Source organism: Lutjanus erythropterus, chromosome 23, assembly GCF_056507025.1.
Source record: "Lutjanus erythropterus isolate fLutEry1 chromosome 23, fLutEry1.hap2, whole genome shotgun sequence".
NCBI lineage: Eukaryota > Metazoa > Chordata > Actinopteri > Lutjaniformes > Lutjanidae > Lutjanus > Lutjanus erythropterus.
In genome coordinates, this window is record NC_139339.1 from 26,764,844 (window position 1) to 26,789,300 (window position 24,457).

The 24,457-nt window shown below is 38.6% G+C and overlaps 1 protein-coding gene across 3 annotated transcripts in view; it reads right to left on the minus strand.

The window, feature by feature from the left end:
* Positions 1-4,497: 4,497 nt before the first annotated feature.
* peli3 (pellino E3 ubiquitin protein ligase family member 3) overlaps positions 4,498-24,457 on the minus strand; it is a 58,233-nt gene continuing 38,273 nt past the window's right edge. For all 3 annotated transcript variants that reach the window (XM_084712536.1, XM_084712535.1, XM_084712534.1), the window contains exons 3-7: positions 22,263-22,392; positions 20,006-20,107; positions 14,287-14,511; positions 8,938-9,126; positions 4,498-5,289 (exon numbers count right to left, since the gene is read on the minus strand). In XM_084712536.1, coding sequence (XP_084568662.1) covers positions 4,690-5,289; positions 8,938-9,126; positions 14,287-14,511; positions 20,006-20,107; positions 22,263-22,392 — 1,246 coding nt within the window. In that variant the 3' untranslated portion in view covers positions 4,498-4,689. The remainder of the gene's footprint in view (positions 5,290-8,937; positions 9,127-14,286; positions 14,512-20,005; positions 20,108-22,262; positions 22,393-24,457) is intronic.

Below are 24,457 nucleotides of genomic sequence, written 5' to 3' on the forward strand. Positions count from 1 at the left end.
ATTGTGACAACCTCAAGACAACCTGTGATTTTTTTTTATTTGTTATTTTTTTGCATTTCAAGAATAAAGTCAAAATGTCAAGCATAAAATTGAAATACACTTCTTACTTTATTCTCTAAATGGTATTTAAACTTTATTCTTGACATTTAGATTTTGCCAGAATTCAAACAAAGAAAAAAAGGTCTTCCCTGTCTCATTTTTGCTCTTCATGCCTGAACCTGATGCTCTTCTGTTGTAATAGTGACGTGGGAAATTTAGTTTTTTTGGTCTGTCTCATGAGTTCCCCAGCTCAAGGAAATGGAAAGCTATATTGCTGGAATGACCCTTTAAAAATCCTAAAAAGTTCCTATCATCTCAAAATAACAGGTTAGCATCTCAGAATAGAAAGGTAGCATCTCAAAATAATGTGTTAAGGAGTTAGCATCTCAAAATATTTTTAGCACCTAAAAATAATGAGTTAACATCTCAAAATAACTTGTTAGCATCTCAAAATATGTGTTAACAAGTAAACTTCTCAAGATAACAGGTTAGCATCTCACGATAAAGTGTTAATGGGTAAACATCTGAAGATAACAGCTTAGCATCTCAAAATAATGTGTTAGCATCTCCAAATAACAGGCTAGCATCTGAAATATGTTAGCATCTCAAAATTGTGTTAACATGTCAAAATAACTATATAGCAACTGAAAACAATTTAGCATCTCAAGATAACAGGTTAGCATCTCAAAATAATAAGTTAGCATATCATAACAACAAGTTAGCTTCTTAAAGTAATCTCAAAGTAATAACTTAAGAAATCATTTTGAGAAACTAATTAATCTTGATAAAGTTTCTCTTAAAGATTCACACTGGTGGAAATGGGCTTCCATAGATATCTAAAATTTTAATGAAAGCTCAATAATTTTCTTGCCATAAGGGATGTTTTACACATAAAGTACATGCGCTCCATAAAAGTGCACTGTTACAGCCTACTGGAGCGACCACAGCAAACAAACAGGTCGTCCCTGTAACATCCATTTGTTTGTCCACACTGTAGATCTCTGCTGCCTGTCATCCGGTCGCCCTTGATTAGTTCCCCCGTCTCTCCCCGTGGGCCTTTAAATAACCACACACACCAAGCGGATCATCTGTAGGTGCAGGCAGCTCAGCTGTGACACATCACAGTCTCAACTGGAAATGTTGGAAAGGCAAAGGAAGAGATGTTTGACATTGCCAGTTGTTGCTCGGGGTCTGACTCTGGCGCTGATAGAAAAACCCTGCGGCAGGCGGCTCAGGGTGGGATTGCAGCTGCCTCCTGCAGCCGCTCTGCAGTCAGACCTCACATTAACATGAGAAGATGCAAGCAGTATCTGCTCACATGCAATCAGGGGTCATCTGACTGTTAGACTGAGGATGTGTGTGCAGGTGCAGCATGTGGAACGTGTGCGGTTCTTGAATCTGGACAGATCGAAGGCTGTTTGTTCAACATTTCCTCAGGTGTTGGAGAGGTGATGTGTAGCTGCCCCGTCGCTCTCCCCCCCTCTTTGTCTCTCTCTCTCTCTCCTGGTGGGGAGGCATGGGGCTGCTTGGTGACCTTGAGTTATTTTTAGCACAATGGGGGCGCTGCAAACAGGGAGCAAAGGCTTAGAGACACTCTGTGGAGTCTGCAGCCTGCTACAGTGTAGTCTGAGTGCTGACTGAAGCTACAGAGGGAGGGAGGGCTGCTCAGAGGAAGAGCTGGATCGCCGCAAACCTGCAGCTGATGGGAACATGTGCAGCAGAATGTTGAGGCTGCTCAGGTACTTTAAATGGACAGTTTGAGTTTTTGAAGTGTGGTTGTATCAGGTACTTAGTACCCTAGTCTGGAGAAGCAGCAGGAGTACTGGTGTAGGAAGCTAAGCAATGTGCTGCTGTGGACAGGGTCAGCAGCGAAATGTATTTTAGGGCGGGTACACACATAAAGATTTCAGCCCTGAATGGAACCAGTGCGAGTGTGACACATTGTTTCAACTGTCCAACTGGTCTGGTTTATGTTCACAAAGGCAAAACTCAACTATACAGTCGTCAGATAAAAATAACTGAGGATTTTAGAAGACTGTGCATATAAACATCTCAAAAGACGGTGGGTATTAGATATTTTTGTGAGGTCATGCGAGAATCCATTTTGCCAGGCTTCAGGTTATTTGTGTCTGCACCAAGTTTTTTTTTAAAAGTGCCTGCCCTTTTCCAAACAGTGTCTAAGGACGACGTCTTAGATGGGTCTGTGTAACAAACCATCTGGTGTATCAGGTCAGTTCACATTTTGGTAGCAAACGCGCTGCTTGTTCACTAGTTACCAAAACAGGAAGAGAATACGTTTTTTAACCAATGATATGACACATAAAGTGGTATTCTTCTGTGATTGGTTCAAATGGTGTTCCATTCACTTGACAACGGTCAGAGACCAGCCCTTTGAGACGGACCAGAGAGCAGGTGTTTGAGTCTGGTCTTCACACCAACCCAAACGAACTGCACCAAGGGGGGTAAACGCTGGTATGAACACACCCTAAAACAAAAATCCCCCTAAATAAAAATCGGTGTACACTATATTTAGAATATTTCCAGTGTTTTACCATGCCATCAAAGAGCCTTTTACCTGGCTTGCTACTGCAAGCTTGCAAATGCATTAAGGACATACACAACCATTGCTGGACACAGGTTATGTGAGGCAGCCATGATGCGTAGCGGTGCATATACGAGCGTGTAGTTAAAAGCAAGTATATCTCCGGCATAAGGTGACGAAAACACAACAATTCTTATTTCCAGGTGATTACACAATAATGAAAACATACCTTTTAAATATTAAAATCAGCTTTGCAAATGCTATATGAACAAGAAAAGCGCTTTAAATGTGTGTTTTACCTTAAGGACACACTCTGCACTTTCTGAGTAAGACTGACTGTAAATATAACTTTGGTTTGTTAACAAGAAAACTGATAAACTGATGAATCTTTACAGCCAACAGTTCTGGTGATGTAATTTCTGCCCGACAAAGGCGGACAGCAGAAACTCCAGAAAGGCTAAAGTTGATAAAAAAGATTTAAAACTTTGACGATGAGTAGGTAAACTGTAACAGCATGCACGTCCCTCACGTCTGTTTGTAATAATTACCTTGAAATTAATATAATAAATAAATTTACACCTTAGTTTGACCACGCCAAATTGTGAATTACACTGGTAAGGAACTGATCTGGCAGTTACTGGGCTAAGTTAACGTTAGGTTAGTTAGCTTTTGTAGCAGGACTAGTTAATCTGTTTTTATTCTCCATCATGGGATTTAACTTTAACAAATTAATTTACCAGTTTAACAGTTTGGGGTCTCCAGTCAAGGCTAGCTGTGGCTGTCTGTAACTAGTGGAGCTGTTAGCTTTGTTTGGTTTTAATAAGTCTAGCATGCTGTTTTATTTGAAATTAATTGAAATTTATTTGAAAAATGATATGGCAAAATACATGTCAACATGTCAGACTTTGGTCTAAACTAAATTTGAACACAATATGTAGTTATAATATAATTGCATTGCAGGGCAGATTTAACTATTCACCTTAATTTTTTCTGCCATATTAGCCGGCTTGTTTAGTTCTGAATTACATATAATCAGGATTATGTAATGAGATTACATTCAAGAAAAATGTGGAATTAGATTTTAGTTACATTGTCAAAGATTACTTGATTACTTTGATTATAAATATTATATATATACTCTGAATATTTTAGTATTTTGTTTTATTATAAAGAATATATAGGCTGAATATGTTCAACAGAAGTCACTCCTCTCAGGTTGCAAGTTTTGTTAATGGTGACTCGACTAGTTTTTTTAATGCTGATTTATGGATACTATTTATGGAGTTTTTATTCCTTCTTATTTATGATAAAAAATGGAAGATGAACATTGTGAACTGCAAATGTTAATATGCAAAATGCTTTTTATTGGCATCGTGGCTGTGTCCATTGTTTTTAGTATAAAGTATAATATATTCAATGTTTGATTTTGATGCTACTCAAAGGTAATCCAGAAGCATTTAAATTAGATTACATTATTTTCTAATCCAATGGATTACATTACTGAATCAGAAACTGACTACATTTCAAAGTAAGGCTATCACGCTCCAACTTAACAGCATCATCCAGGAATTTAGTATAATCAACTAATTTTTTCTCATTAACTAAACATACATAAGTATGATTTTATTATTCTGAAGTTGATGCGACTGAAAATTTATAGTTTCTATTTTTACACAAATTCAGAACTCACAAACGTGTTGTTCTGATTTGAAATGATGACTAAATGAATTCATGGCTGTGAGTTCGCTCAACTCATCAAATTAAATTTTAAAAGAAACACAATTATTAGACAACTTTGAACTAATTATTTAAATTAAGTTCAGCCAACTCACACTTTTAAGGCAGCAGAGGAACTTATTTTTTGAAGTGTCGTGTTCTGAGACTAAAGAGGAGAACAAAAGCTCACAACACGTGTGTTCATTTCAACACAATTTATTTACAGAGTCTCCGTACACTTCATATTCCATGTGAAGCCTTGGCAATCTACTATTGCATCATGTCAACAGTCTTCGTCCCACACAAAGTGTCCACATTGTGTCCTCGCACACAGTCTTTACCTCCGTCCAGTCCTCCATCAGTCTCCTCTGAGTGGCCCCCGGCTCTGAGCTTCAGTCGACGGGGCCCTGGAAGATGAGTTTGATGTGGCCCTGCTCCCCTGTCAGCCAGGTGCCACAGAAGGGGCAGGCGGCGTGGAAGGCGTGGGTGCCGTGGGGCAGCGGGATCTGGCTCCATCCCACCACTGTCTTTTCTGAGCACACGTGGCCGCAGGGGCAGAAGGCGTGAGTGGGGGGCCCGGCGTCCAGGTACAGCCCTCCCTCACAGCCCAGCCACAGCGGCACGTAGGGGCCCACTCGCCGGCACATGGGGCACTCCCTCTCCCCGGTGCTGGCCGGCGCCGTGCCCCCGGGGCCGGCGGGGCCCTTGTCCTTGCGGTAGCCCCAGTTGTGGTAGCCGTGCACGTGGCCGCAGTTGACGTAGACCCACGGCTGCTTCTTGTCGACGATCTCGCGCTGGGCCAGACTGGGGAAGGCCAGCGTGTTGAAGCCCACGGGACACTGGGGCCGGGCGGCGTTTAGCTCCTGGCGGAGGGACTCCAGCTGTTTGAGGGTAGGGGTGTGACGCAGTCCGGCGGGGGTCCTCCACAGCAGGGTGGCCCCGCAAAGATCAATCAGAGAGCCGTCCTGCAGGGTGTTGGACTCATTCTCAACCTTGAAAGGAGGACAGAGGATGAAAGAGAAGAAGAAGAGAGGGGACATCAGTCTCCATCAGAGGGCTGTCAGGACAGAGCAGCTGCACTGTAAAAAATAACAGCTGAGATAAATCAAAATTTCAAGGCAACGTACTGCAATAGATTTTTGAGTTCTGAGCCCAACTCAAACTCAACTAAAAACAAAAAGTTTTGGCGACCAAGAATCTTTTGATAATTTACTTTTCTTCATGAGACGAACTTAAATCTTTGAGATTTAGAAATTCAAAAAAACAAAAAACAAAGAAAAAGTCTTAAAAATTGGTCAAAGTGAGGTGTCATTATTTTGATGCCTAAAAATTAAATGGTTTCAATTGAAAATATTAAAATTGTAACTATCATTCTCTATCAGTTTAATACTAAATCATTTTTTTAAATTTCTGGGTTTCTCAAAGACTAAAAGATTAAAGTTTATCTTAAGAGGGCAAAAATCTAAAGCAGTACATTGCCTTGAATTTTTTCTTCTTCTCAACTTTTGTGTTTTTACAGTGTTGAGTGTACAGTGAGACTTGAGCCTAGCCTCGACTACACCCAGTCTTAGTGATTTGCATTCATGTGAATGCCCACAACACTATGGCTGTGGTCTAGCAGCGTGCGTTACTAGGATACATTGCTAACAATATTCTGCTGTCTTGCTGATTTGTAGCTAATTATTTCTATTTTGCAGCAAAGTTATGGAGGATCAAAGATAAAAATAAGCAATTTAATTTCACATTGAGGTAAGGAAATTACTCCAGCTGTACACCCAGAAGAAGAAAATGCTGACTGCTGATTAGTCCAATGTAATTAATAATAAACAAATAAAAAAACAATAACAAACAAATAATTGTTCAGGTTAGAGAGAAGGACAGATGTTAGTGAGACACTGTTTCAACTGACTTCACCATTGATCCAGTGACTGCAGCATCCCCAGACTCCATTCAAAAATCATGCAGTTTTAAGAGTTGTTGAGTGAGGAGGAACTTAAACTTTGTCCCAATAAATTTACTGCAACAAATTCTTCATTATTTGGGGTTTCTTGCAAATTCTGCAAATGGTGTTTGATTCTTATGTCTGATGTTATATGTGACTGACAAGTGTACTGCTTTAATTTTCCACTCAGTTCTGCTGAATAACTTGTCTCTGTGTTCACAGCACAAAATAGAAGTTATCTGTGACTAGAGGCTGTATATATCTGTATTATTCACCTACATTTTGACTTTACACTGCTCCTGACGAGGCCTAAGATCTTAGGTTAGACCAAGTTAAGACCAGACGTAAGTCTCATTGGTGCAACAGGCCCTGGTGATTTATTTCAGTACTGGAGGCTTTGTTAAAGTGGGAACACTCTGCACTGATACACTCTGTACCAGGGAACCTTCTAGCATTCTCCTTCTCCACCACCACATGATGGCACTGTGCTCAACTAGTTCTGTTTCACACAGTTAACACCCATCACAACACAAAACCACCACCAGCAGCAGGTCTGCAGACCAGTCAGTACAGGAGTGGACCTGTGGATTGTACAGTATGACTTTTATGTTTCCAGCAAGTTTTAAGTCTGAAACTTCTGGAAAATGTGAATCAGTTTGTGTTTCCATCATGTTCCATGCCTTGTTGTAGTTAAAAGTGGGGGTGCAAATCAGTATGGCAAGAAAAGTTTCATTTGATTGAACACGTGAAAGAGCCATTTCCTGTAATATACAGTCTCAGTCATGACCAATAAAGCTCAGTATATTGCACTGTAATTTAAAAAAAATATTAGTTTTTCTCTGTACTTTCAGCACTGAGCGACACATAAACACACACAAAGGGCAACCATTTACTGCATACTGCTGTTATAAACACTACAATTAGCTGATAATTAGCCTGATCACCGTCACTAATCAATACACACATTATTAAACCATTAATCAAACCAAACTAAGTGCTGTTAATGTCAAACAACCTTATCATACTGTAGCAGTTACCTTGTGTTTCTGTAGTCATGGCAGAATGTTAATAAGTAAACACATTAGCAGTTTGAATTAAACTAAAGCTCCCTGCACTCTCCAGGGAAAATATCGCACCAAACTCCCTTTAAGAAACATGACATTTTAACAATCTTTTACATCTCAGTGAAAACAGTTAACTGTAGAAACACAAGATCAAAGACCTAATATGTTGATTGTCTTCTCGTCAATTCGGCATCAATATAATCAATAAAATATAAAGAGAAACTGTATTTCTGGACAAATTACAACTTTAGATTCTGGATTTTGTCACCTAAACTTGCTACCAGCCTCTGCTGGTTTGCTGGGCTAAGGCTGGGATTTCTCATTGAAATAAGTGCTGGTTGGTGGATCAGATACATGCTGTGTAAGTACAAAGTAACTACCTGGTTTATTGCAGGACAAACCAGGTGCAGGAGAGAAAGCACCGGCTCTCTGATTATATTAAAGATAAATTAAATCTAGATGACATTAAGTCATGTTTGATTTTATCTAAACTTGGTGGGATGGCAAAGACTTTGCCTTGGCGTAGCTCTAAAGTTGTATGATCAGGCGATGTAGTTGTTGAAACACGTTTTCTCCACCAAGTCTAACAGTGAGGGTGCAGCTGCTCTGTTTGCTCCAGTGCTCAGGTGTCTACAGCTTCCATCAGCTACCTTCACATGAACATGAGGACAAGATGACATAATTAATTAAGCAGCAGTCATTTTAATACATCATGGATTTTTTTTTAGGTTGGTACCTAATCATTTGTTGCATGAATGAATTTGTCCTTTCTGATCCATGTGTGCTCAGTGTGTTTTTTAATCGGGCTCTGCAGAGACGAGAGGGACATTCAACAAGGACCATCGCTTTGATTTGATCTGAGGACACTCGGGAACCTGCTGTACAGGTTTAGTGAGTAACTGATTACATGTAACAGGTTTACATTATCTAGATACAACACAAAGATTACTGTATTCCATTACAGATAAAAAAAGACCTAATCAGATTACAGATACATTTAGTAAAACCGGTGTTCATTAGTAGGATTATAATTTTAAAATAAAGAACAATATCCTACCATGCACAGTGCACACACAGCTGGCAATTCATTATCATGGCCTCTACTGGAAATTTCACCATGTTTTATCTTTTAATCATCAGTCAATCTATTAATAAATTGTGCAAAACAAAGGAAGGAACAGCTGGACAAACTAATAATCCAAACAACAAACATAAAACACTCAGGGATTAATCTGTTATTAATTAATCTGCATCTAAATACTCTGACTGAATATTTTTGAGTTGTGGACAAAACAAGACATTTGAGGACATCATCTTGAGCTTTGATCAACATTTTTCACCATTTTATGAACCAAACAACTAATTGATTAGTTGAGAAAATAATCGACAGATTAATCAATGATGAATATAATCATTACTTCAATCATTCATTCATTCATTCATAATGCCCTGAAAAAGATTAGTAGTTGGTTAAACTTAAAACTTAAGAGTTTCATAATTTTTTTTACTTTTTTACAGTGTAGAACATGCAGGTGATGCAACAGCACTTATCAAGACGGTGTTCACTGTTTGTAATAGTTAACCTCAGACCTCATTTTAGACACTCCATTTCCCATCAGCCCCCTTCAGCTTACCAGTTTTCCCCTCTGTTGGGCGGAGCGGGTCTCCCTCAGGGCGAAGACGTTTCCACACACTGAGATCTCCCTCCAGACGCCTGGAGCAGGCTCAGACACAAACTCCCCTGCCGGGTGCATCACCAGCACGCCGTTGGTGGTCAGGCCGTCCATCAAACCATCCGACGTCCTCCATTTGGCAGCACGCTCCTGAGAGACCCCCACCACACACACACACAGACACACACAGATGCACAGGTTAGGGGGATGATGGGGAGGCACAGAGGGATGATAGTGGAGGTGGATGTCAGAGGTGGCTGGCTAGAAAAACAGCCAACGTTGCTCTTCTGAGCTGCTAAATTTAGCTGCGCACAGAGTGACTACTGTACTGACTAATGCACAGAGATGCACCCACGCTAAGAATAAACCATCCCTGTGAGAGAACGAAACGATGTGTTATGAACACAAATTAGCTCTCATGGAATGAAACAGCAGATTTCTGGCATGTGTGGCTTCATTTAAAAAAAGCTTTTAAAGGGCCGACGCAGTGAAAAAACAATTGAATGCTGCAGGCTGTAGCTGCTTTGGAGGAAAAGAAGTTAGGAAAGTGGCAGGTGAAAGGAGAAATCTGTAATATATTTACTGTGATAAAACATAAAATGACCATCAGAGATCAAGGAAACACGTTAAGTCCAAAGACTTTGACAACAGTGCTCCAGCCAGTTGAAATTTGTATTCTGGGGTGGAATAACAGTTTTTGTTTACCTGTTTTATATTAATTAGAGTTCAAATTTATGCCGAATGTGTGTAGCATGAGTAAGTGCCTGTCTACGAGTTGTAAGAAATCATTAATAATCTTGTAGAAGGTGTAGATGTTTATAACTGTTAAATCGAGCAAAATGTTAATGGAGGTTGAGTGTGTATTTTCAGAGCAGTGGGCTTTTGATTGTAGGATAACAGACTGAACTTTACATCAAAAGACAACTGACAGTTTTATACAGCTGATCAACTTACAGTGGAGGACTCGTTGTCACCTGTTATAGTCAATTTATGATGTTGTATGTGTCCTGCAGTCCTGCAGGGTTCCTGCAGCCGGCTGGAGCTTGGAGAGGAACAGGATTTCAACCTATTTAATATACAGTCTACGGCTCCCAATGCACTATTTGGACGGCTGTGCTCATTTTTCTACATGCAATTGCTACAAATCACTCCTTTAATATTTAGTTTAAGGTGCGTTTATCAATATTATATTATACAGATTCAAATATGTGACTGTGTAATAAGAGCTACAGAGCTTTTATGTCAGTTTTGGTTCATTGTTTTGGTTTTTTGTCCCAAAACTTCCTGCTTTGGCTCAGTTCCTGTCCTCTTCATCAGCTTAGTTTCCAGCAGCAGCTGTTTTTTCCAGTGACAGAGGTCTGATAAACCCACTGAACTCCACCTGCTTGGCACCAAACAGCGGACAGACACAGTTAAGCTAAAATTAATCTTTCTGTGTCTGCGAGTACGTGAGGGTCAGCGTGACCTACATTTTATCATCAGTGGTTGTAGGTGGAGGCTCTGTGCAGACATCCACGTCCCTCCAATTTGTTGTGACTGCAGGGACACGTCAGCAGCTTGTCCACAAGACCAATACATGAGCTACTGAATACTGTCTGCACATGTGTAAAACGTGTCCTCCAAGTGGACTCTTCAGACATTTTTGAGAATTGGGACAAAATCATGTTGTACCCCCAAAAAACCACCAACAACAAAAAAAACATAATGGTGAAAATTTAAACACCCTTGTCCCAGACAAGAATTCACAACTTCAATTGTAAAATGTGTTGAAAGCTTTCAAAATCTAAAGCTAACAATTACATAGAATTGTTCTGAAAATCTTGGCCCTTTAAAGTTGTGTCCCCAATTTCTGGCTCCATCAAAATTTTGCAAAAAAACAGTTTAATCAGGCATGAAAAGGTTTATCAACACCCTAAGGACCCCTGTCCCACTTCCTGGTTTCAAAAAGGCAGGAACACTGCTCAAGTGCTAGTCAACTTTTTATTTTTTAACAAATCCGTTAAATAATATTGTTTCAGATGTGTCTCAAACATAACATGTCAACATTGTAGGCCTTCTAAATAAAAACTAATAAGAATTATGGTTTAAAAATGTGTATTTTGATTAGCATTAAGACGACTCTGAGCAACTTTAAAAGTAAAATGGCTGCTCACTATGACTATGCTGTGAAATGAAAAAAATTGTAACATTTTGTTAACTCTATCAGTTGATATATACATTCAATAAAAAATGTAATCACAAGGAAGTTTGCTCATTACAAGGTTTACAAGCGAGTTTGATCTTTTAAAATACATTTTCCAGCATAACTGAAGAAAGAAGAAAAATCAAAACCCCTCAAAATACAGTTTTGTCCCAGTTCTCAAGAATGAATGGATTATGTTCAGGATGTTAGAGACTAGCTGATGAACACAGTGGAACATGTAGTAGCTAAAGAGCCAGAGTGTGATATTGATTTCTTATATACACTTATTAGATATTCAGAAAATCCAAATAAATGCTAATGTTGCTACATGTCTGCTGTTTGCTAACACATTAGCCATATTAACATGACAAGGAAACAATATGTTAATGTTGTGTTTTTACTTTGTTCCACTGCCCCCAAGTAGCCAGAAAAAAAATAGACTTTAAAAATAGCTAAAAAATATGGTAGCAGGCTAACTAAATAGTAATAAGTCACGCAAACGTTTTTGTGAGTTCCTTTGATACGTTTATATAGTATCAAGTAATACGTCAAGTATGCCTTCTGTTTTAAGGAAAGACATGTTCTGATACTGATACCAGTACACCAGTATCAGAAATAGCTCCGATACAGCCTAAAATTTGGTGGATCAGGTATTGGCAAGTAGACAAGTATATGCACTGTTACATTATCATGTAATCTACTAGCCCTGAAATCAGACCCTGCTACTTCCCAGTAACGTCATGAAAGCCAGATTTTTTAAAATCTGAGCGAGGCCATACAACAATAACATCACAGCAATAATTGTTATTACTACCAATATGCTAACAAAATTAGGATTAGTTTACACTGGTTTTAGTTTGTCTAATATATGTACACATATACATATACTGATACACAAAGTTCTGGAATCGAAATCGGTATCTGGAAGGAAAAAATTTAATCCAGAGGGCGTGGATATGAATTTATTCAATCAAAGGTGATTTGGGGTGACGAGCTAAACCTCGGCTCAGGTAGCTCAGAGGTGCTAACGTTACAGCTCAGCTGAGGAGGCTGCCATTAAAATTTACATCCTGCGTTGTCTCCCACATGAGTACACACACGCTGCGTTCTGTGGAGTGATACAGGCAACAAATGGCAGGAAAAAAGTAGTTCCTGCATGAGACTGCTCACAACAAGGTGAGTGGATTATCTCGAGTAACCGATTTCTGGACTGAGACATTGCTGTTGAGTTTGTTTTTTTTTTTGGGCACATCAAGCACCACAGGCCAACTGCTGTCTAGCTCAGGCCCATATCTCCACATCCACATCCATCATACGGTTCAGAGGTGAAGCACAGAGCCTGATTTTTAATAAAAGGACAATATTTGCTCCATAGATCAGTGTAAATGTGGTCCTGATGGCTGAGGGAGTTATACAAGCCTCAGTCGTGGTGTGTGTGTGTGTGTGTGTGTGTGTGTGTGTGTGTGTGTGTGTTGCTGACGTTATCTCTCTGACTGCTGGCCTAGTTGTCGGGGGTCCTGATGAATCTTGCATGGGATGAAGTCATGCTGTCATGAGAAAGGGCTATTATTGGTTTGCATGGCTTTGTGTACCTCCATGTCACGTTTTAGACCGCCCCGGCCCAGGAGCATCAGCTGTGGTCTGGAAGCTCTCATATCCTCAAATATATCAAAGAACAGGCCACTAACTGAGGAAGGACAAATACACGTACAGCACAGGGGTTGGTTCATTTGAAATCTTTTACATTCTGATATCCAGATGGGTTGGGGTTGGGGTTAGCTTTCATAATTAGCCTGTAGCTGCTGTAAGCTGAACTGTGCAGCAGGGTCAGGCTCCAGACAGGCCTGCTCACTGAACTGGAGATACAGCAAGTCAGAGAGCAGACGAGGACTGCTGAGTTAGCTTGATGGTGCATGACTGTGCTGCGTTAATGAACATGCAGTGTGCTGCTTTCTGTTAAAGGCTAGTTCCTGTTTTTTTTTTTTTTACCAGTGTCAGGCAGTAACATATTAGACCAATGTAAGCGGATACTGATCAGCAGATAGTCTGTATGAAAACTAAACTGTCAGTGGCTTTACAGGTGAGCAACTGCACACTGTCCAGCATCATCAACATGTGCAATGGTGCGCTTCAGACAGTGACTTGCTCTGTTCACACATGAGGCTCATCTGAACTTAGGGCTAGGTAGATGGCAGGGATAAGTCCCGGCAAAAAAATGTGATATCTGTGTTCACACATAGAGCACCTCCAGGTGGTTTCCAGATAACTGCAGAGTTGCAGTGCATGTATGAAAGGGGGGTTAGTTAATTTCTTATTTTTTTATTTTTTCTTATTTTTTCCGTTTGTTTAGGTTAAGGAAATAAAAGTACCTAGTTAGGTGTAGGAAAAGATCATGGTCCTGCCATATGGGTGTAAATAACCACATTAGCTAGTTCACCATGGCTGCTGACACCTGGGTGCTAATACCATCTGCCCCACCCTAAAAAATCTATTTATTTGAATCTCTTTGCATGTGGGTAAAAATATTCACATGGCAGCTGTTTGGCTATTTAAACCTGACTTCCTAGTTTAGCTACACAGAGTGAGAAAGCAAGAAGGATGTGGTGGATGAACGGATTAAACAAAGGACTCTCTCTTGTTTTTGTAAGAAAGCATCAAAATATTTTTTGATCTTCACATACAGTACCAAACACAGAGTGTTTCAGGACGCACTGATATATTGCATGTTATAATATGTAGTATGTTCACTGACTGGTTATGTAATCAGACACAGATCTCGCCAGTAACTTTAGACACTGACATACGACCAGAAGCAGAACATTACAGCAAAAGACTTTCATAACACACATGACTAACACCACCACCACCAACACACACACACACACACACACACACACACACACACACACACACACACACACACACACACGTGGAGAACACTGCTCCTTCCTCTCTCATGCTTCCTCAGGCCAGGTCACATGCACTGACACCCATCCTCACAGCTATGATGTCACCCGTGGGTGGCGCAGCCCTGTCCCTGCTGTCGCTCTCGCCATGGTTGCCATGGTTACCAGTCCCCCGTGTAGCTCACCAGGAGAAGCCTGGCACCCACGGAGGAGAGCACTCACCCCTAGGAAGATGTTCTTGGAGGAGTCGAAGCCGGCGGCGTAGATGCGGGCCGTGTAGGGAGCGCTGCGTTCGCACATGATCCGGCAGGCGTAGCGGGAGATGGTGCTCTGGGCCGACTGGCCTCCGCCGCCACCCTCCCCTCCAGAACCCCCGCCCTGACCGCTGCCGCTGCCCGCTGTGTCCGTCACCACAAAGTCGATCATGCTCTCTGTGGACCGGCCAATCTGAGAACATCAAGAGAGACGCATCAGTATTACAGAACAATGAACAATATTCATGTAGAATCATGATTTTATTAAAGGGCTGTTTCACCCAAACTACAGAAATCATATTTCATATACATCTTTCTTCTTGCAATATCTAGCCATGTCAACAGTTTTGGTTTTATTTGCCCAGAATTTCAAATATCTGCCTCTGAGATTTCTACCTTGGAACTACATAGCCTCAGAAACATATGTGGCCTGGTTGCCCCTGGTTTTCAGTCTAGATCTTGGGATCTCTGAAGGGGACCCAGCAGAGAATCTCTCAGGCTGATATGGAATTAGGCAGTAATTGATATATTCAGAAGTCAGTTCCATCTGGGCCTTAAAAGTGATGATTAAAATCTTAAAATCAATTCTAAAACACACAGGTAGCCAGTGTGGTGAAGCTAAACATAGGGTTATGTGTACCCCTTTGCTGAATTTGTGAATTTGAGTCTGGTAGATTGAAATTGAAATGCTAATTTAGATGTGAGATTATTATAAAAAATGACACCAAGATTTCTGCAGCTAGAGGTATCACTGTTGGAGGATGAACTGAGTTGTGATGAGATATGGTTACGTATGGTGAATCACTTTGGATTTCTCTGTATTCAGTTGAAGGAAATTATTCAACAGGTAGATCCTGACTTCATTCAGGCACGCCCTGTCAGAGACTGATTGGTTGTTAGTGGTGTGGTCAAAAGAGACATAAAGCTGTGTGTCATTTGTGTAAAAAATTGTGGAAACTAATATTGTGTCTGCAGATAATGTGTCCTAGTGGTAACATGTAGATGGAGAAAAGCAGGGGACCAAAGACTGATCCCTGAGGTACTCCACCGGCAAAACTAAAAATCCTATTGCGGAGATACGAGTAAAACTAGTATAATACAGAGCCAAAAATGCTGACCCATTTTTCAGATGCTTAGTTAAAATTGAATGATCTATGGCACTGTTTGCCAAACTTTTTTTTTTCTTGTGACCCGTTTTTAAAAATGACAAACCATTGCACAAGACACTTAATTTGTGCACAAATGAATGTTCCTTACCATTTTTACTGCCATTTCTGCAACACCTTATATTATCTTGACAAGAACTGCAACTATTAATTGACTATGAATCGGTCACGACCCAGTCTCTGGGAACGACTGATCTATGGTATCAAAGTGTGAGATAAAAGCGTGAGGCCAGAGTCAGCTGCTAAAAGAAGATCAGGGGGCAATTTGAGCAGTGTTCACCCCGTCTGGGCATAAATGAAATGACCTGTTCTGCAACTGTTTTTCCTAGAACACTGGTCAGGAATGGACGTTTGGAGACAGGGCTAAAGCTGTTAAAGATGGCTGGATCTAGTGACCTTTTTCTTAAGCAGACTTCAGATTTATTTAGCCTTCAAGACCCCCTCGAAAATGAGATGCTACATCTCAAGGGGCTATCCTTCGATAAATTCAAATTCAAATTCAAATTCAAACACTGAAAGTCTGACGCTGGTTTATTGGAGCTTCCCAGAAACAGCAGAAAGAAAGTCGGGGATGTGGCCTTGGTCGGTTACGCCCAAAAGCTCTGGAATGCAGAGAAATCAGCTTGATACATATTTTTTAAAAGAAAGTTAAAACCTTATTTCTTCATTTTAGCCTTTAACAAGCTATGATGTTCCTGATCCAGGAATGAGACTCTGCTCTGCATTTTGTTTCGCACTTCAGATTTCACTTTCTATTTCATGTTATGCCTTCTGTTTTTTTTTAAATCTATATTTAATCTTAGTTTTACTAGCATTACCTAGTCAGTTTTATTCATTCTACTCTGTTCTCATCTTTTCTTATTTTTACATGTGAGTTTTATTCATCATCTCATTTACATAAATTATGGCATAATATTCCTGTTTTTATGTTAATTCTATGTCTGTTTTATGTGAAACACTTGTTGCATGTAAATTCTTTGTTGCAAAGCACTTTGGGCTGCATTTCTTGTATGAAATGTGGCATGAAAATAAAATTGATTACTATTATTTATAATCCAAGCAGGCCTTGACATTACAACCAGCATGCCCTTATTGAACTTTACAACTTGTCTGAGGACGTCAGCTTCAGTTGCTGGGGTCAGTGTGGAGGATGTCTGATAGACCTGACAACTACTTTATAATGAACCAACCATCTAAACATTTGTTTTGTAAGAGGAAGATCTAAAGATCTTATGTTAAAGATCAAAGTCAGCACTCTACAGATACTGAGCACCACTGACAAATATCTTTTCTTATAATCTTTATAAACAGATATCTGCATGTGAATGCAGAATCTGTAGGCAAGGGACAAGATTTTGGTAACAGAAGTATTCTGTCTGTCGTCTGTCGTGTCTCAACTCTAAAACCGTTCTTACATCTCAAGTCAAATTGTGTCAAGTCTTGGCCTGGATATCTTTAATCTGGATATACACTGGAAGCCATGAAACATTAGCCATTGCCCCCAGAGGCTAAGTCATTTTCAGATAATAGCCGATGGGCTCCATGATTGCTTTTCTTATAAAATGTCCAGTTTAATCCGTAGCACTGGTGTTGTCACAAGTTTATTGGGCGTGGGAAAATCAAAACAAAGTAGGAAAGTGAGGAAGATGTTCTGTTTTGCTGTAATGTGGGTGAACTGACCCTTTAACCCAGCAGACAGACAGACAGACAGACAGAGGGAGGGAGACAGACGTGTGGATGATTGTGGAGTGCTGCCTGTTGATTCCGTCTGCTGGAGTCACGGCTCTGTGTGGATCTCCTTGATGATGAGAGAAGGTGGTTGGAGGAGCTGCTGAGAGCAGACAGGTCTGACTCATCTTCTCTTGTATATTTTATCTCCTCCGTCTTTTGTCTTCCCTCCTTCTGGCTCATACTTTGGTTCCTGCACTCCCTCTTGACTCCCTCTTCACTCCCTCTTCACTCCCTCTTCACTCCCTCTTCACTCCCTTCCTCTGAATGTCTCTGATGCCTTCACTGCCCCGCTCCGTCATGGTGCGGCATTCTCCAGAAGTCTGACAAATCTGCTCACACATCAGCTGTTCACTCACTCAAAGATGTGTAGGCCTGCTGCATTTTGGTCCTTGATTCTACACAGACTCTTTGACTGAATATCAAAGTATGAAAACAACAACTTAAAGGAGTAGTTCACTGTTTCGGCAAATATACTTCTTAATTTTCTTTGTGAAGAGTGAGATGAGATGATGGATATCGGTCTCATGCTAATATGTCAGGACGTACTTAGCTTAGCTAAGCTTAGGCTGGCTCTTAAATTTTTCAATTACGTTGTACATCTATACTGTATAACTGATTATTCATCCAAATAGTTAATCCAATTTAAGATTCACCTTTGATTTTTCCAATAATTGAGTCATGCAGTTTATCAAAGAAAATCTCAACATGAAATCTACAAACACAAATGGACATCTTTGAAAAGGGTTGTTGCCTAAAGCTTCATATTTACTGCAGTCATTATATTTGTTTTGTCTTTAATTTTCTTTAATTCTATGAAATTAAAGTGGAAAATCTACAAGAAAAATTTACAAGACTAAAACTTGAATATTCTCTGAGATTTTAAAGTGATACATTTGTGAGAAACATCTCAGAAATTCTCTGGGATTAAAGTGGTAAAGTTAAGAGAAAACAAAGGATATTCTCTGGAATTAAAGAGGTAAATCTACAAGAAAAAACTTGAGAAAAAAAAACTCAGTTTAACTCTTTAATCTCATAATCTCAGAAAATAATAATAATAAAAAAAATCTCATTAATTTATGAATTTAATTGTTAAGTGTTTTCTCAGAATATCACCCCTTCCCCAATTTATTTAAACCTACAATGGCACCAATAATACACTGTTGTGGGGAGCGAGCATCAGACATCTTTCAGCCTGCTTCATGAGCGAGTGGAAACAGCACAGATTACTGATGAACGCCAGGATGAAGAGTTATGGGTTTCACTACACTAAAGAAATTGGCTGCAGGGCTACTTTTAATTCAGGGTGTTTTTACAGGTTTGTGTTGTGGGTGGAAGCCAGAACAACATCATAAAACAATACTACTGTTTACTGTGACAATATGAAAGACCCACAATTATATGATTGATACTGACAAAGTTCACTTGATGGTATTTTTAGCAGAAACAACTGTGCTGTTTCTTTTATCAATGACCATATTCAAACTTGTTTACATGCAGGTTTGGGAGTAACAGATTACATGTAATGGGATTACATAAATAGTGGAAATTTCAACATTTGTTGTCTTTAAATCAATCAATCAATCAATCAATCAATCAATCAATAAATCAATAAATCAATCAATCAATCAATCAATCAATCAATCAATCAATCAATCAAACAAACAATCAATCAATCAATCAAACAATCAATCAATCAATCAATCAAATTGCACACAACAAGAGAAAGAACAGCTAGAAAAACTGATAAACCAAACAACAAACATAAAACACTCAGAGCTGCAGTGATTAATCAATTATTAATTGACTATTAAATTAATCTGCATCTATTTTGATAATCGATTAATCATTTTGAGTCATTTTGTAATAAAAAAAAGTCAAATTCTTTGATTTCAGCTTCTTAAATTGAATATTTTCTTGTTTCTTTACTCCTCTCTGACAGTACACTGAATATTTTTGAGGTGTGAACAAAACAAAACATTTGAGGACGTCTTCTTGGGAATTTTTCTGACACTTTATGGACCAAACAACTAATTGCTCAATGGAGAAAATGATTGAAAGATTAAAAGATAATGAAAATAATTGTTACAGGAAAGACTCGGAAAACAGGTCCTGACATACGTCTGTTTGCTCCACGTTAGGACCTGTTTTTCAAGTGACAAGATTGTGACAGGATTAATTAATCGATTAATCGTTTTGAGCCATTTTTCAATTAAAAAAAGTCAAAATTCTCTGATTTCAGCTTCTTAAATGTGAATATTTCCTGGTTTCTTCACTCCTCTCTGACAGTAAACTGAATATTTTTGAGTTGTGGACAAAACAAGACATGTGAGGACGTCATCTTGAGCTTTGATCAAAAATTTTCATCATTTTCTGACATTTCATGGACCAAAGATCGATCGATTAATCGAGAAAATGTCTGATGATGAAAATATTGGTTAGCTGCAGCCCTAAAAACACTATATTAAGCTAAACAATTTCACCAAAATGTAGACTGAGGTAATCAAAAAGTAAGAGTTACATTACTTTAATATTGTGACACTTGGATTACTTTACTGACTCCATTTTTTAACAGGTAACTGACATCAGCTTGGTTTAGTTCTCTCATCTAGTGATCCTTCTTTTTAATGACATTTTGACATTTTCTGCAGTCGACATGCCTCCGCTGCAAACGTCCTATTTTTGCAGTAGGTCACAGATAAAATGTCGAGTTGGCATGGCACATGTGCACGTGTGTGTGTGAGTGTGTGTGTGTGTGTGTGTGTGTGTGTGTGTGTGTGTGCAGACACTGACCTGAAACATGTCTGTGTTGGTGTCATGGGTGTACTCCACAATGACAGAGTGGCTCCGTGACAGTGTGTAGGAGATGCTGTGCTGGCTTTTGTTGCTGAGTGCCTGCCAATGGAAAAAAGACATTATCCAGGTCACATGACAAGGAGAGCTGAAGGTCTGGCCTCCAGGAAAATCGACCCAGAGGACATTTCCTGTCCTGGAGGAACAATGCCAGCTCTCATTTAAAATGACTGATATCATTTTATCAGCTGTCATACTGTCATGATGGAGAGATAACTTAATGTCCAGAAGCTGCGTGAGAGGTTTTTATATTTAAATGATCATTCAGAACACATACATTTATTGATAATACAATATAGAAAACAGTCGACTTGAAGAGGAACAACATGATGTGAAAAGTGTACAACAAAACAAGTTCACTGTGTCAGTGTCATGTCAGATGTAATTTCAGTCATGAGTTGAAGTATATTTAATGATTATTTCTCTCAAATTTTGTTCACAAATGTGTTAAAATCCATGTTAGTGAGCACCTCTCCTTTGCCTCTCCTTTATAATCCATCCATCTGAGAGAAGCTTATTAAAGAGCAGGATTATTGCACAGGTGTGTTTGGACTGCTCGCAATGAAAGAATACTCTAAATGTTACGTTCCTTGAGATTATAAAGTCACAAATTTGTGAGAAAATCTCAGAAACTTTCTGACATTAAAGCGGTAAATTTAAGGAGAAAAAATCTCAGACATTCTCTAAAATTAAAGTGGCAAATCTACTCGAAAAAACAGACAAAATTGAAAGACCAAACCTTGAATGTTCTCTGAGATTATAAAGTCACAAATTCATAAGAAAAATATCAAATTTTCCCTGAGATTAAAGTGGTATATCTACCACAACAAATTCACAAATTTCCAAGAGAAAAACTTGAACATTCCATGAGATTATAAAGTCACAAATTTGTGAGAAAAATATCAGATATTCTCTGACATTTAAGTGGTAAATTTACGAGAAAAAAAGTTATTTTCTGAAATATAAGTGGTAAATCTACATGAAAAACTCACACATTTGCGAGACAAAAACCTGAATATTCTTTGAGATGATAAAGTCACACATTTGTGAAAAAACTTAAGAAATTCTCAGAGATTAATGCGGTGAATTTACAAGAAAAAATCACAAATTTGCATGAGAAAAATGTGACTGTTCTTGGAGATTATAAAGACACACGTCTGTGAGAAAAATCTCTATCAGTCTCTGAAATTAAAGTGGTATCTATACAAGAAAAAACTCACAAATTTAGAAGAAAAAAAAACTTGAATGTTTGCTGAGACAGAGATGCTGATTAAAATGCAGGATTATTGCACAGGTGTGTTTGGACTTGTCAAAATAAAAGGACACTCTAATATGTGATGTTTAATCTTAAAAAAAATATATATATATTAGGCTGTTAACTGTGGTTGTTTCACACAGGGCAAAGCCATGACTCACCCTGCTCCTCCTCTGATTGGCTAGTACTTAATGCCTTCATTGGTCTTATTGGTTAACTTTAGTCATGAGGAGTGATTGGTTTGGGATAATGAACTTGTTTCACCCTCTTTCCATCCAGCTAAAACGTCACGTCACAAAACACACGTTTAATCGTTTTGATCTTTCAACATAATTTCAGTGCATTTAATTTTCATATAAAATGCACTTAAAATACAGCTGAATTGATTAGTAATCAATTACTAAATGAATTTCTTTTTTTCTGTGCAATAATACTTTTCATTTTGTGAAACCACACTGCTGCCGTGTCTCTGTGCAATTCTCCTTTTATACAAGGCAATATTATTATTATTATATTGATTCTACTTGTATAATTGTACACACCATGTGTATCACAACATTTGTGAAACTATCCTGCAATCACCTGCATATATCTATGTATTTCCATAAGTGAGATGTCTATATTTTGTATATAGATTGTGTGTATAGACTTTTAATTCATATCTCATATTTTTAATCTCCTTTTAATATTCTATTCTACTTTTTTGCTATTTGTATTCTATCTTATCTTATCTGCTAGTTTTTCTTATACAGTTCTTTCAGAGGTTTCACACTGATGTGTTACAGAAGGAACTGTCCTGTACTTTACAGATGTACTGTAAAGTCTTGTGTCCTACAGTACAGAATCTGGTTTCTTTCTACCTGGTTCAGGGAGAGATCACATGACCCAGTTTCAGTTTGAATGACACTCTGATCTGTGAGGATTGATGCTAAGACGTCTCACCTTTGACACCAGAGGGGTTGAGACATTGTGGATAACATCAGGTTTGACCCCGTTGGCTTTCGGTCTTTTATAGAGGGCCAGGCGACTTCTTCTGCGACCCTTGTCCCCATTGGCCAGTGACCCATTGTGCCTGGAAAGAGAAGAAGAAAAAGTGCTTAGTTGTAATAATATATGATAATAATAACTTGGATTGATAATACATTTGTCATGCGTTTACTGTTATTCTCCTTTTAACAGAAATACTTTTAACTCGTTAATTTATTTGCTTCTACTTTACTATTTGGGTCTCCTGGTTTTTAAAGCAGCAAAAGACAGTTATCATGAACTGCTTATAGGACAAGTCACTGCTGCTATTTTTTTAAAGTGTCTCAGAGTTCTCAAAAAAACAAACAAACAAAAAAAAAACTAAAACAACAACAACACATTTTTAAACCATAATTCTTATTTATCTTTGATTTAGAAGGACTACAGAGTTGACATGTTATGGCTGAGACACATCTGATAGCAATATTATTTGATGAATTTGTCTAAAAATAGAAAGTTGACCAGTGCTTGAGCAGTGTTCCCACTTTTTTTAAACCAGGAAGTGAGATGGGGTCCTTAGGGTTTAGCTAACCCTTTTTATGCCTGATTAAATCATGTTTTTATAGAAAAAATCTTGACAGAGTTGATGAAAATCTGGGACATGACTTTAAAGGGCCTACATTTTTATTTAAAAAATTGAAGCAACAAAGATTGTGACCCAAATTCCAGTAGTAAAACTTAAAATATAAAATCAATAGTGTGTACACTCCTCTCATAATGTAATGCTTTGCCTTTGATAGATATGTTAGATGCTGTTATTCAACACTACGGAAACTTATGACTCATATTGATGATTCATCAGTGAAGAATCTCAATTTACTTTTCACAGCATGAAATAAACTGCTGAGTATTTACTATTTTGTGACGCTGAAGGACACACGTGAAGTGAAGCCTCAGAACAATCATGTGATGACGCACATTTTAAAGTCACCTTTGAAAGTGTTTTGCATAAAACTGAGTCATGACAAAGAAGAAATTTTAAAGTTAAAGTAACTTATTTCCATAGTGGTCCTGGTCCAAATCAAGAAAAACAACACAGATTATTATGTTGCCTGAAAAGCACCTGAAAGACACAGAAATGAAAAGAAACCATAGTAGATACAAGCTGGATTAGAATCAGAAACGCTTTATACTTTAGGGAAAAATGTACAAATTATACATATTTACTTAAATATCATCATCTTTCCTCATTACCAGGAGTGGAAGTAACTATTTACAGATACTCAAATTACTGTAATTAAGTATTTTTTGGGTACTTGTGGATTTTTAAAGTCTTTTACTCGTACTTGAGTATGCATTACAAGGTGTAATCTTCTGAAATCATAGTCGAGTGCTGAGTGCAGTATTTGAATTGAAATCCAAACCTTTCATCTGTAATTTGGGAGCCAATCAGGTGATCAGATCACAAACGGGCCAATGAAAACCAGGAGATATAGAAGAAAAACAAAACAAAATGCAGTGGCAGCAAACATTTGGAGTCAGGATGTTAATGATTGATCATTAATTAATTAGCTGCCATTAAGAATTTAACCAATTAAAATTATATTCATGGATATTTAATCAATGGTCATGGCAGTAATTTGTACCTCATTTACTATTGTTTTGTCCAGCAGAGCCGTTTGTTGAATAAGGAAAATTAGACTTAGACTTAAAATGAGAAAAAAAACACTAGGATTTTGTTGATGAGGTTTTCCTTCCTTGCTCTTTGTGCTTCTACCATGGACAAGGAGGCTACATGGTTAAACAGTTTCTCTGCACGGGGTCTTTTATTTTGAAAAATAACCAGATTCTCACTGCCTTTTCTGTATTTGACTTCCTGCCCATTGGATCCGTCAAAAGTTCTGGGACACACCGAGGCGCTGCTGGTGGAATCACAAGCATCGTATCGAATGGCTGCGATCAGTTCGTGCTGACGTGGTTCAGCTGTAGCACAATGCAGCTGCACCTGGTGGAATTTACCTGTTTAGATTTTATACCTGTTTTCACAAACCATTATAGATTCTGAGGTCCAACTTTTAACCCCACACGAAAAAAGATTAGATCCAAAACTACCATATGTGTACATTTGTAATTGTTTTTAATATAGTATTAAACCTGTGTTGGTCTCTAGT